Source organism: Aquila chrysaetos, chromosome 9, assembly GCF_900496995.4.
Source record: "Aquila chrysaetos chrysaetos chromosome 9, bAquChr1.4, whole genome shotgun sequence".
NCBI classification, from domain to species: domain Eukaryota; kingdom Metazoa; phylum Chordata; class Aves; order Accipitriformes; family Accipitridae; genus Aquila; species Aquila chrysaetos.
The window spans coordinates 30,654,380-30,668,943 of NC_044012.1; the positions used below are offsets into that span (position 1 = coordinate 30,654,380).

Genomic DNA, 14,564 nt, shown 5'->3' on the forward strand with positions numbered 1-14,564 from the left:
AACCCTCTTTAGTGGGTGCAGCCTCCGGCAAAAGGTGTTCAGAATGGGAGCCTCTGACAGCCATGTGCCAGGGAGGTTTGCAGTAAATCAGCTGCGTAAAGGATGGGGAAGACCTTTATGATTCAATCTTAGTACAAGTCATTTTAGCACATATTTTCTATTTCCTTTCTTCACCTGTGTCTTTTATAAACACTGCTAGTTGTATTGTCTGTTTCAGAATTTGTGAATAAACGTGGTGGGTATTTTTCTTGCATTTTATTTTAACTTGCTTTGACTTCACATAGCTTTAAGATAACAAGCTTTGCCTGAAGATACGAGAAAACTGTAGTCGGTGTGCAGTGGAAGACTTGGCAAGGGCTGTGATTCCTTTGTGAAGTCTTTAGACTATCCAAAGGGAAGCAGTATATATAGCATGGACCAAGTGAAGCTCTGTCATCAGCGTTGGGTTACAAAGAGATGTGTTTTGCTAACCAGTGAGAACCAGAATGCTTCCCTGGTGAGCGGCAAGATCTTAGGAGCGTGTCTGAACCCTGAAAGCTCCCAAGTTGTTTGTCACAGCCAGTCACTGTGAAAATTTGGTATTGAAACTCCTTTTTGGAGGTAGCTCTGAGTACTTACCTCTAGTCAGTAAAATGCCTCATGAGGAAAACAGACTTCAACAAAATTTTCTGAAGACTCCTGTATAGTAGATGACCTTACACCTTCCTCCTAATAGCCTGTTATTTTCTGGAAGTGCAGATGCCTACTAAGACCTTCAGATGAACTGGAATGGTTAAGTTTTTTCACTGGTTCCATAAGCTGTGTATGAAGACTAGATGATATAAATTGCTTGTAAATCTGTAAGTCCCATTTTGGAATTGTTTTCTAAATCTATTGAATCTAGTGTACTTCATATATTGTTAGCCCAAATTAGTGCATATTTCCTTTATGGAAGACCAAAGCAAAACACTCTTAACAGTTCCAGACAGACCATATTATGCTTATAAAGCAAATTATAAACTGTGACATCAGTGAGAAAATACAACTTCAGAGGGAAAAGGCTTTTCATCAGCATATCTGCAAATATTTGACACTGACTTCTTGTCTTGTTTTATACAAGACAGATTCAGAGATGTAGAGCAATATCAAAGACAAAAAAATCCATCATCCTGCTAAACTGTGGGACCTGAGGAACAAGAGCGTGTAACACAGTGCGACTAGTTTTCCTAAGTGTACCTTCAGTTGGACCCTAATGAGTGACAATTTGCAAGGTTAAATTGTATGCAAGAAGTGGACATTCTGCAACAATTTGGTTACAGTTTTGTTGATGAGAACCCATCAAACATAACATTGGTAACTTGAAGGAAACTGAAAAAACATTCATCAGTTGCCGTTGGAACTCAGTCTTTGGTTGCATTTGTAATTTGGCTAAAGCAATTCTCATGTGTTTGTATATTTGAATATTTAAACCTTCTGCTTGTTATTACATACTGAGTACAGATTTGGTTCAAAGTCCACATGAGGTTGTACAAAGTTTGTGAATTAACACAGTAGTATACTTATAATTTAGGTGGGTGCAACTTTTTGAAATGCTATCTGGCATGGATTGCAGGGTTCCACTATGTTTATGGGAAGGGGAGAAGACTAAGCTGCTCTCCCCATGGAAGTATAATCTAAAAGGGAAAGCCCACTAAGCATACCACAACTTGTCTTTTGTGGTGTCTTTGTTATTAGCATAGTCAAAGACCATAGACCTATTTTCTTCAGCATTCAGCTCTCAAGATGAAAACATTAATTCTCATTTTATTCCATTTCTGCAGCTTATTATGGCTTAGTTGAGGATCCATCATGTATTTAGTTTAGTTCAAGAACGTCAAAAGCAAACTGTTTTAGAACATGATTGCATCTATAATAGGAAACAATTAAACTTATTTTTGAGACAATAGAACACAAATTAACATGAGGTAGTTACTTTAAATGTATGATATGTGGTTTAGCGATTAATATTCTTAATCTCTTTGAAGAAATTAATTAAAAGAGGTTCATTAGTTTTAAGAAGCTCAATACTAACATCTATTCAAGTGTAATTATTATGTGAATTACTTTAAAGTGAACTTTTCATGACTTCAGTAAGTGTTCTACTGAAAAGCTGTTTCATTGACTTTAGTCGGGGTGTTTGTAGAAATGGCACATGTGATTTGTCCTGAAGCGTTTTATCAAGCTGTTCAAAATTCTACAATTAGACATAAACATCTATTTCATATTCTGTATGACTACTGCCTACAATTAAAAAAACAAACAAACAACCCTGTATGAAATTACCCATTGGATCTCTTAATCTCTCCCATTCCCTTTCTCTTGTTTGTTTGTTTGTTTAATTAAATGAGGGAAGGACAGCTTTACGGCATAAAGATGGGCCAAAGAGGTGTGTGTGGGGGTGGATGAGATGAGGCAGTGTGGCATGCAAGCAGAAGCCCTTTGGACACTGGATCCAAAGTATCAGAAAATATTTGGCTTGTTGCTTTCCTTGAGGTTGCCATAGCTTAAGTGACTTTGCTGATCTCAACTGTTGTTGTATGCTGTAGGGAGAAAAGTTGTCTGTACATTACTTGAAATTCTGAGTTCTTTCAAGTACTGGGCTGGGTACTAACCCATAAATATGTTTCTTTCCATCGCGGTTTACTTGGTTTTTGTTGTTCCAGCTTTGTCTCCAATTTTACTTAGAAGTGCCAAAAAGACCTCTTTCTTCTGTCTGAAATGATGATGATGAGACTTTTAGGTTTTTAAACTGTGGCAGCAACTGGAAATATTTTGAGAAAGGTGTAGCTAGTGCAATATGACAAAATTGAGGAGGGAAAAAGGGGAGTGAGAGCGTATAACAAAACTCATGGTTCATTTTAGATAGCTGGTTTGCTTGTTTGAAAAGCTCTAAAACTAGAACATATATATTCTTATTACAAAATATTGTTGACCTATTGGTTTCCATAGAAGGGCTCTAATCTCAGCCCAAGGGACCTTCTACCTTCTCAGTCCTTTTGAAGTTCTTTGCAAAATTACCTCGATTACAGAAAAAAAAAAAAAGCTCCAGGGGAGGCGAGTCTTTATTTTCAAAGATACTATCTCGTATGTGTTTTTCTTTACAATCTATATTACTGTTGTTTTAGCATCACGACTGAAAGTTTAAAAATCTCTGTCAGCAACCCCCAAGGCCAGGCTTCAGAGACAATGCTGACTCAACAATAACAGACTCCATACCACTTGCATGCTCTTTGCCCTCCAGTGTAACTTTATTCATGCCCAGAAATTTAAAAAAAAAAAAAAAAAAAAAAAAAATTATCCCAAAATCTGTTGCAGAGGACAGCTGATCTAGAAATCATACTACAGGCACATGTTCCTTTTTTTTTTTTTTTTTTTTCCCCTTAAGAAAAACTATGTAAATACCAACTTTTTCCCTCCTTTCAGATACTAACATTTGAGACCAAGAATCCAACGGAGCTGGCTGAGCGCTTACGATCTGTGTGCGGAAACCAGAGCAATGCTTATGCTCGACTGCTGGAGTACCGACTAAATGCTTTGCGTGGACTCTGGAATGCCCAGCGCCAGCTAGCCTTGGAGGAGCAGCATGACCGGGAGAGCTCGGGGGATGAAGAAGCCCTGGCCTTGCTCAAGCGTCAAGGCTTATTACAGCAGCCTGAACAGGCACCGTTTACTTCACGAATGGGGCTTCTGTTGGTGTTTCCCCTCATTCAGTCTCAAAGTAGAACAGACCCTTCTCTCTGTAACATAACTGCTGAGGTGCTATTGAATTGCCTTCGAGACTGCCAGCCTTTGAGTTTGACTAAGGAACCAGCTGACTGTCTTAACGGAATAGAGTCTTTGCTGTGCTCCTGGCTGGAAGACACTTCTGCTTCAGGCCAACAGATTCCATATAAGCAAAAAGAAAATGCTGCTGCTGCCCTAGTTGCCTTGGCTTGTGCAAGGTGAGGAAGCTGTACTGAAATGACATGTTGTGGTTGATATTGGTAGTAAGTGTTTATATTTAAACCTAAGAATCAAAAATGATGTGACCATGCTGTTGATACTAAATTTTGGTTTACACTTGTCTTTTTCATTCTAATATTTAAATATTGGTTTGGAAAGGGTGAAACTGATAAACTAAGCATATGTAAAAACAGAAGGATCTAGGTTAGAAATGTCTTTTGTGCATAATGCTGCTTCTACTGCAGTGATCTGTTCTAGGAATGGTTCCAAATGTTTTTATCGTGGAGGAAAGTTGTCTCACTTTTCCCTTTGTACTGCCCCTTTAGTCCTGTAGCTTATGCACCTTCATTTGGCCGTAGAAGGTATTACTGCCAAGTTTCAGAGCAATTCATTTTAGATTTCAGTGTTGCCTGTGAAACATCTGGAGGCATTTTTTCATTTCATTGCCAGTGAAGAGTGTAGGTTGAACTATCCTGTGCCCTGCATGGGTTTAGCACAGCACAGCTTCTGTGCCATATGAACGTGGGTCTAAAGTCACTAGTAGCCTTTTGAAAATCTTGGCTTTAATGTTTCTCAGATTGTAGCCTTGTCTGTCAAGTTTAACTCTGATTTAAGATGTTGAAATTCTCAGGAGATGTCATGATTTGCGTTAGAAAAAGGTTTATTCAAATGAAAAACACTTAATTTCTAGTGTACTTGTTTTAATGAAGTCAATGAGAAATCTACTGTATGTGGCAAAATTTTCTGCACTGACAACTGCCTTATCTAAAAGGCAGTATACTTGAACATAGCTCAGATAAATTGGATTTGATAAACACAATCTCATTATTTCTTCCAGATGTCTTACTTTCAGGAACTATGGGGTGTTCTTTTGCAGCTGAATTTGCAAAAGAGCTAAATTTCAAATGCAGCTTTTGAAATGAAGGTTGATCATATATTTTCTTTGCAAATCTGTCTTGCATTGCTTACAGAGTTGTAGTGTCCTGACGTACTTTGTTCACCTATGAAAGCCTTGCATTTTTGCTTTTAAATATGGGAGTTGTGTTGGATACCATTATGAAGAAAAAGCCTTCAAAATGAGACAGTTATTGAGATTCCTAGTTGCAATCTTGGGTGCTTCATATTACTAAGAATAAAACAACAGGGTAAATACTGCTTTAAATAATTAATTGAGGTGCTTTGAAGTATCCAGTGTCAATTTTCTCCAAGCTGAGGTTTATCAGTGAAAGCATATGGCTGAAAATGACAGTGGGGAAAACAGGGTTTGGGGCATGGAGGGGGAAAGTTAAGGAGCTAAGACTGACCATGTGTGACAAAGCCAAAGGCTATATTCAGTGGAGTGCATGGAAGGCATCTCTTCAATTGATCAGTCATGCTTCTGAAGAAATTGATTCATAACTGTGACTACCATCACACCTAAGACACAGTCAGGATTCTTGTATTTAGCTGGGCTATTGTGCCTGAAAATAAACCCACCATGTCTTTCAGAAAATGACTTCTTCCTAATACCCTGACCTTTAAAACAGAAACTGTAAAATATATGTTTTCAAGACCTCTATATCTCTTTATTTCTAAAAAAAACCCCAGGCGTTATTCACTATATTAATGTACAGATTTCATAGGTTCTCCAAAAAAGTATTCAACTTATGAATGAACAAGAATTATAATTAGAGCTACAAACTCCATATGTTTGTAAATAGCACAATAAAATTTTAAAGCAACACACTTTTAGGCAAGATTAGAAACAACTTCTGCTGTGGTTTAATTTTGTTTTCAGAAGTATTTAGTCCTTTTATATGTTTAAATGCATCACTTCAGAAGGGGAAAAGCTTCCAAATCTGTGTTTGGAAGTAAAAGTAATCAGAATCTTGATAATAAATTAATTAGTCAGGTCTTTTCTATTTTAGTCAAGAAAACCATCTCTAGCTATGTCTGCAGCAGCTCTTACTAATACTTTGGCTCAGTCCCAGGAAGACCCACAGATTGTATTTGAAGTTCTAAAAATGATTAATCAGCTACAAGAAATATTGAAAGTAGCTGTCTGTAATAGATGCAAGATTGAGGTATTTTATCTTGTGCCTAGATTGCCTTTACTATACATGTTGTTTATGACAGCCCATGGTTGCTGATCTCCCTACCTGCATGGTGCTTCATCCTCTTCCAAAAAGATAGTGTGATTTAGACTGGCAGTTCGCCAGCATTCTTCCTTTATGCTACCCTCTCTTCCTCTTTTCACTTCCTCCACAAAAGACTGAAAATCATCCTGAAAAGAAATGCAAATTAGAAAAGAAGCTTGATGACATATCTTGGATATTCTCTCTTTATGGTACCGGGTATTATATTTTACATAGATGCTGTTGTCTGTGTGTATTCAGTTTTGTTTCAGTAGACATCTTTAATTCATGTTTTTCTTATCCTTTTAGAGGGTCGCTGAAAACCTTTGTTCATACAGTGCATCTATTACAGAAACAGACCGATCTAGGATCCTTGCCTGTGGCTGATGTATTATACAGGTTTGTAGTGCCTTTTCTAATTGTAGCACTTTTACATCAGGTCTGAAAATGTGTAAGTGCATTTACAGATAAATGTCTTTAAATGTGATAAAAAGGCTTTAGAGTTATTGAAAGCTCTAGGAAAGATCGAAATTTAGTCATTGCAGAAGGAAGATATTAGAAAGTCAAATCTAAAAGGATCTATTAATTGTTTTTTGGGTGTTAAGTTTTTATTTTTTTAATTAAGTATTGATGATTCCTTTAAGTGGCTTATGAACTCTGACAGAGAATAATCAGCTAAAATATATCTTCATCTTAACTTTTGATTTAGCTAGTTTTTGCTATCACTGTTCTCTATGCATCTTATTTTATTTTCTGCTTAAAGGTTGTTGCTTTTGGAGGGAGGACCTGGATCACCCTCTTGTTTGCTTGGAGGAAAGCATATAGTGTCTTGGGGCTTTGAAGACATGTTACCTGCACCCGATGCCAACAGTAGTTCCAGCAGTGAAAATAAAGGTGAATTATTTCATGACTGTCAACATGAGCAGGGGAGGACAAGATGCTTTTAGTGGTTATAATTGTTTAAAAATTAATGTAAAGCGTTAGAGTTGGAAGGGATTTCTCCCTTCTGTTGGATTTAATGTAAAAGCAAGTATAGTACATATCTAATAACTGAAAGCTGAAGAGTTTAGAAGGACCATCTGCAGAGAGAACTGGGCATCACAGGAGTGTCTTGAAGCCTGATACATAATGAGAGGGGGAGGGCAGCAACTGTCTGGGCACTTTGTCATCTTAGCTTGTAAGTTCAAAACTGAAGTTTTGAAAACATGGACCTGATTTACACAAGTACTAAATTGTTTACACTGTTTGGCTTGTCATACCTATTCTCTTTAAGTTAATCTAACTAGATAAGTAAATGATTTGTTTGCTTTTTTTATTGGGGATCAGATAGAAAAAATTATCCTGTTTTATATTAAAATTAAGAGGCTAAATCTTAAGTCTGGTGTGTTAATGATAGTATGGCATGTCATTTTTTTAACGTACAAGATAATGGGGTTCAGAAAAGCATTACTTTTTGGTTGCTGAAGATCAGGTGCTATTTTAAATTGTCTAGTAGTCAGGTTGTAGGAAACCATCAAAAGCAGTTGATACAGTGACCCTCCCTGACTTCAGTGGGAATTTTGCAGAGAGGTCAAACTGAGTTTGGATATTATCCACTTTAGTTAGTCTTTCAGTAAGTGTAATTTTTTTTCCCTGTGCAGTATCACTGTATTCAGTAGCTATCACTGGCAGAGCATGTTTATTTTTAGAAGTACAAGTTCATTGCTTTTTTTTTTCCCCTTTTCCTATTCTACTTTTGTTTCTGTTTTGTATGGGGGTTTTTTTTATGCTTTGTCTTGTATTTCTTTCCCTGAATTAATTCTCAGTTTTTACTGCTTTGTTTGCTTATTATTTTTGCACTAAATGAGAGAGTTCATATTGCTTTAGAAATATTAGTTGAAGCTTTGATGACATCTCATTAAGTTTAGTGCAAGCCATAGGAATTTACAAGTCTGAGTTGTCGTTTTAGGCTATCTGCAAATTTAATGTAGACATGTATATTTTGAAGAGGTTTTCTTGCTGTGAGAGTGACTAGATATGGGTTTTCGGTTGGTTTTTTTTTCCTTTCCCTAGCTGACTGTTCAGATTCTGTGAACTTAAATAGGTTGACTGGACTGGTTTATTGACATCCCTGTTACAAGGCTTTGCCTTGTGCGTCCCATCTTGATCGTTAATAATTACTACTTTGTGAGTGACACAGCTGTATTTGAAATACATTTTGTCTTCATTTATGGTGTTCAGAGGTGAAAGGGTCTGTTTACTAGCTTTAAGAGAAGCATAGAGTTGTACCAGAAATTAGATCAAGGCTCAGTATTAGATTATTTCTTCCCCACAAACAGTAGGTTAAATCAGCAGTCATGAGCAAAAAGGCTTGCTTAGTCATAAGCCTTGCTTGTATTTTATCTTGCTGCCAGTTCTGAGTTCTGAACAGCATTACCTGTTGCAAAAACAGAAGAGAATGGTCTTCTGCTCCTTTGCGTCATTCTGAAGGCATTTAATAGCAAATACTCAAGTTGTTTTTAATTTAAGTAAAGGAATTTTCCACTTGAAATAAGTTTGGTTGAATAGTTCTGTGTTCCTAAGCATGGTTGGGTATGCTAGTCTAGTTCCTACTGTATTTATAGTTTTGAATAGTGTGCAGAAAAAGCAAGTTCAAACTTACTGTTTTTTTTTTTTTACAGCAGCTTGGGCCATAATACCCAAAGACGGGTCTTTAACACTGAAATGAGAACACAACACAGGAAAAAGAAATTATTCAGAAATGCATGATGTACATTTGAATCATAAAAAAAACAGTGCTAATGTCATTTATTATCTCAAAAGAGAAGCTGAGTGACTAGCACCTAATTCTTGTTATTTGGCAACAGCAGGAGATTTAAATAGCCCTAGTATTTGCGTGAGCGAGTGAGTTAGGCGTAGTCTAGGCACCTCTGTAAGGCTTGAAAGAAATGTAAAGAAACTACTGTAAAAAGAATGGACTTTGACTATGTTACAGTAGCTCTTAGAACACTGAATAATAAATTCAGCATTAAAAAAATGGTTCTGACCCATTGGTAATGACCTGTCATGAGCATCTGTTGGTTTTCATTTGCTGTGGTAGCTACCACAGGAGTGTAATGACCATGGAGAATTTCCAGTTTTGTATGTTACAGAGGAGGTGTGCTCTATTCTTTCTTCCTGATTCAGATGCAGACTTAGGGCGCTGTCTTGCAGCAGATGGGCTCTATCTTTATACAACTAATTCAGTGGGCAGAGGAATAAGCAAATTAGGATCTGGATTGCATGGTACTTTGCGGTAAGTGACAGTTGAATATTTGCTATTCTGCAGATCTGTTTAAAAAAAAAAGTTATTGTTTTGGTAAACCTCTCATGTTAAGTGTGACAAGACTAGAGCATATTATGCATTTTCATTAAATGCTATTTTAATGTTTTGGTTTTCTCATCTGAAACTCTTCTTGAGTACTTTTTCTCTAGAACTGTAGAATAATTTAGGTTGAAAGGGACCTCTGGAGGCCATTTAGTCCAACCTCCTGCAAAGAGGTATACTAGAAGAATAGCTAGTATTTTAGATTTTATTTTATTTTTTTAATGTGTAATAAGTTGGTTTATTATTTGCTGAGAGGGATATACTATAGACTAGTCTTGTGACCTTTATAGTTGTACGATTGCTGAATTTGAAAGTATTTGTTTTCTAAGTATGTCATTCATTATATAAATTAGTGCAGATGTGACTCAGTGTACCTTCTTGCTGCTTTATTGCTTGAAGTCATGAGGCTTCTTTATGCTGTTAAGTCTTTTACAGTCGGAATTGTTGCCTTACGCCAACTTGAATTTAAGTTCAGTCAAAGTTCATGAATGTGGTTGCGAGTTGTTCTTAGAAAAACAAGAAAATAGCATGGGGTTTTAAAGAGTTTTAATATACTACTTTTTTTGCCAGAGGTTTTGTGTACTGCCGTAACGAGGAGCTGGAGACTGGGTGGGTTGCTTTTGGCAACAGCAAACTTCTTCATCGGCCCGTCTCTTTTGATAATAAGCCTCACTCCCTTTTCCAGGTTGTGGATCAGCATACCCTTCAGGTAAAAGGAACAGTTCATTGCAGTTATAGTAGAGTAAGAAAATGTTCTTAATTAATCGCAATAATTTCTAGCTTTAAGTTTTGTCCTTGAAGTTTCTTCTTTTTACTTTGTGAAACCGCCTCTTTATAAACCCCCATTGAAAGCATTGCATGATAGAACTTGTAAGTTATGTTATAGATATTACTTTGTTTCTGTGTTAATGGGTGTATATGTATGCATGTATATGTATGTGTGTGTATATACACATATATATGTGTATACAGACTTACACTGTACTTACAGTACATGTGTGATGTACTCACTGTACATGTAATTATGATAGTATTATAAGAGCTAGAATATGGTCACATTATAAAAAATCAAACAATAGCAAAATGGACTTTGACTTAAACTGAAAACATAATCTTCCAGAACAGCTCATTATTGTTCTACTGTATCAAAATTCAGGTATTGTTTCTGATCTGATTGTGTTTTGTAGATAAACAACTGTCATCCTTTGTAAAAATGGATAGTTGGTTTACTCTGGGTTTTTTCCTGCCATGGTTTTAAGGATGGATGCACATTTATGTCCAGTGTGTTTCCTGAAACTAAGAATGTTTGGATTCCCCTTTTCTTCCAAAGTTTCAAGTAATGTTTCAGAGAAGTTGCAGAAAGTAGATAACTCTTTAGCATGTATATTTTCCATATGGTACTGTGGGTATGCTCGCAGTCATTAGAGAGGAGATGATCCTTTTATTTTTAGATATGTTAAATGTTTAGATATATAAGCTGTTCTATATGCAGCAAGTCCATTTGGCAAACTTTATAGAATAGCTCTTTGTAACAAATAAATGTAATAGTACTATTATATCCAATAATAAGCCTCTTATGGACTAACTGCACTTGATCTTAATTTATTTATTTATTTTTAAGTACACTGTTAATAATCATAACAACAGACTTCAAAATGAGAACTGTTAAGATGCTCTCCTTCTCGTAGGTATGTCAAATAATCCCAATGCCAGTAAATCACTTCCCAGTTGGCAGTACTATGACTACCGTGCATCTTTCTTCAGATGGCACATATTTCTACTGGATTTGGTCTCCTGCAAGCCTCAATGAAAAAACACCAAAAGGCCACTCTGTCTTTATGGATATTTTTGAACTTATAGTAAGCAAATTATGTGTTTTCTATGACTCTGGAGTTGGTAGCATGACTACTGCTTAATTAAATATTAGCATTTTCAGTTCAGCATATTAGGTGTGAATATTGATATGTGTAATCTGAATAGCTGTTTGTAATGTGTTTATGAAATAACTTTTAACAGAACAGAAGGTGTATTGTTAGCTCTGTGTTCAGAGGACGTATGGCTGTCATACTCCAGCAGTATGAGTTGTCTTGTAAAACATATTTTATTATAATTAGCAATTAAGTTTTATGCTGGGACAGTAATTCAATGTATTAGGATTTAAAGCATTGTTTACTGTGGATCCACTTCATTGTGTTAAAAGCCATTCAGGTCCCACAAGTTACAAATACAATTGTTTTGTCTACACTCTATTTTATAGCCTAAAATGGTTTTTATGTTGTATGACAGTCATTGGTTTTAGTATAAAAAGAAATGCATTTCAAAATATTAAGTCTAGAGAAATGTATCAGTAGTTTGAACTCCCTTTACTCTCAATGGCTTATATATGTGTATGTATATATACATATATATGCTTGCATTTCTATATGTTCATGTATTTTAATTTGACAATGAAGCACTTCAGTCTAAAAATTTATTCATTTATATAGCAGAGTTTACAGCAATTCATAGACCTCTAGTATTGATAATTGAAATTGTATGAGGATTTAGTTTTGATGGAGTACTTTGGATGCAATGTCTGTATATCTGCTTAGCAGTTGCTGTACAACAGCTGTACTTAGTGGGATGATGGAGCTAGAAGTGGTAGGCTATAGTAGTACAACTTATGGAAAATGCCTAACGCTGTAAATCAGATCTTACTTTCATTAAGAGATGCATTCTTTAATGACTGAAGATTACAATCTAAGAAAATCATTGCTTACACTTTCTGGCTGGCAAATGATTTAAAGGCCTTTTTTTACAAAACTTGCCAGTGAAACATCATTAAGAATACAGGGAGGTTAAATATTTTTAAGTAGAGTTCCATGAATAAACTTAAGATTATGACAAGCAGTCTGTCTTTGAGGACAGACAAAATAGAAGATACTATATTGAACCACAAAGTCGCAAACAAAACAAATACTCATCTGTCTAGCTTTTATAACACTTTTTTTGTTAGAAATTCTGCCAGCAGGGTTTAAGTTTGTATCCCTACTTGATATATTATACTGTTCAATTTTACTGTTCAGTTAGGGTAATCTGTCTCCTACGGATTTCAATATCTAAAAGTATTTTTTTTTTCCTCCATTTTAATAGGTTGAAAATGGTGTATGTATAGCAAATCCTCTACAGGAACGAATTATATTAATGAGAAAAGAAGGTGAATCTGCAAAGAGTATAAATGAGATGCTTCTGAGTAGGCTGTCTAGGTATAGAGCCTCCCCATCAGCAACATTGGCTGCTCTCACTGGCTCTACAATCTCCAATACATTGAAAGAGGACCAAGCAGGTCAGAAGAGGTTTTACTGACTCTCACTAATTTTTCGTGCTTTTAGTTCCAGTAATTACTAACCTCTTAGGACATGTAACAAAAAAAAAAAAAAAAAAGGCGTGCATTTTTTTTCCAAAATAAGTGTTTGAGAAAAAAAAAATTATATATATATATGTAGTATTTGCTTAATGCTTGAATTACGAGTTCCTTTGCTAAATTAAGCATTGATTGTAAGAAAAGTTTAAGAATGAAAAATGGGAAGAATACTTGCAGCACCCTTTTTTCCCCATGTATTCAATTATAGGACTGGTTTATGCCACATTTGATCAAACTGATAATCGCGTTTCTCTGCTGGCAGTTCAACTGGGCTTCTAATTGTTATGTAAAAATGGACTGCAGTTTAGAAAATGAAACTATTGTTTCACAAGTAAGTTGAATATTATAAATTGGAGGTAATTTTGCTTTTTTGAGGTAATTTGCACAATGTTTGGATACTCTTTTATGGGTTTGCTGAAACTACCCAAGTTAATTAGGGAATCTTTAATGAACAGCATTGGTGGCTTTCAGGATGTTCTGGAGCTTTGTAAGATTTGTCTTAAGATTGTGTTTGGTTTATCCTGAATTACTTCTCTTCTTCCTTCATATGTACATGAGTTTTCCTTCTTCAATTTTAAACAATTACAGGCATTTCCATAAAAATAAATTATACAGGAAATAGATATGCTTACAGGGAAATGGGCAAAGAATAGCTTGAAGAGCTATTTTGAAGGCTGTGTTTTGCCAGTTAACAACTAGAGTGCTACAGAAGAAGAAGTGGTTATTCTTGGATAATTCTTTAGTCAGTGCTCAGAAAAGTGTTGATCAGCTGTGACAGGAGCTAGATCATTATGACTGTATACATTTCATGTGGAGCAGGAGAACTTAAAATAGTAAATGCGTAGTGAATCTCAAATGATCTTTTCATGTTAAAAGATTATTTGGCTCTGAGATACTGCTTTCAATATGTTTATCACCATGTAATTCTTAAAGAGGTTTTGTTTATACTTAAATTTTAGGCTCCTAATTTTCCTGGTTTGGAAACTAGAGATTGCTGTCTTTTTTTTAATTGTTCTCTTTAGTTAAATAACCTGTGAAACTGTTTGTATCTTTCTGGGGATTGAAGCTGATTGTGTGGGAATATGAGGCCACCCCTATATACAACTTCTTAAAGCAACTTTGAAATGCTGCAAAATGTAGCTTAAATGAATTTCCATATTGATTTATTTGAAGCCCTAAATAGAAATCTGCCTTGTTTGCTGCCTTTTATTGCAAGTTTTTAATGTTATGAAGAAATATATGTTTGTGTTATATTTTTCTGTTTAATATTTCAGCTGCAAACACTAGCTGTGGGCTGCCACTGAAAATGTTAAGGAAGACTCCAATATACACATGTGGAACGTACTTGGTGATGTTGGTCCCACCTCCAGGTGGATCAGGCAGTTCTGCAACACGCTCGCTCTTTGGAGGAACAAGTGCTTTGTCATCTTTAAAAAGTAAGTCAGATACATTTGTGGCAGATTTTAAGACCTTGGTTTTCTGAAATACAATAAACTTCTCAGAAATTTATCGGAGACTTTTTTCTGTGTAGTTCTTGCTTCAAGCTTGGTGTTCAATATTTCGGACGGGCAGTTCACAAGCCGAGCAGATCTCATTGATGCTGCAGGAAGTTCACTTGGACGTGGTGCTCTAGTTCCAGGACTTGGTAAGAAGTAGATCTCTTTTCTGGGAATATTTCAGAACTAGACATATTCAACGCTTAGATTCTAAATAATCTACCTGGATTTTAATTTGCAGTAAG

The 14,564-nt window shown here is 35.7% G+C and overlaps 1 protein-coding gene across 4 annotated transcripts in view; it reads left to right on the plus strand.

The window, feature by feature from the left end:
• HECTD4 (HECT domain E3 ubiquitin protein ligase 4) overlaps positions 1–14,564 on the plus strand; it is a 79,459-nt gene that overhangs the window by 9,004 nt on the left and 55,891 nt on the right. For all 4 annotated transcript variants that reach the window (XM_030026044.2, XM_030026046.2, XM_030026045.2 and 1 more), the window contains exons 2-10: positions 3,442–3,959; positions 6,384–6,473; positions 6,838–6,968; positions 9,240–9,348; positions 9,991–10,129; positions 11,109–11,279; positions 12,553–12,745; positions 14,098–14,259; positions 14,355–14,468. In XM_030026044.2, coding sequence (XP_029881904.1) covers positions 3,442–3,959; positions 6,384–6,473; positions 6,838–6,968; positions 9,240–9,348; positions 9,991–10,129; positions 11,109–11,279; positions 12,553–12,745; positions 14,098–14,259; positions 14,355–14,468 — 1,627 coding nt within the window. The remainder of the gene's footprint in view (positions 1–3,441; positions 3,960–6,383; positions 6,474–6,837; positions 6,969–9,239; positions 9,349–9,990; positions 10,130–11,108; positions 11,280–12,552; positions 12,746–14,097; positions 14,260–14,354; positions 14,469–14,564) is intronic.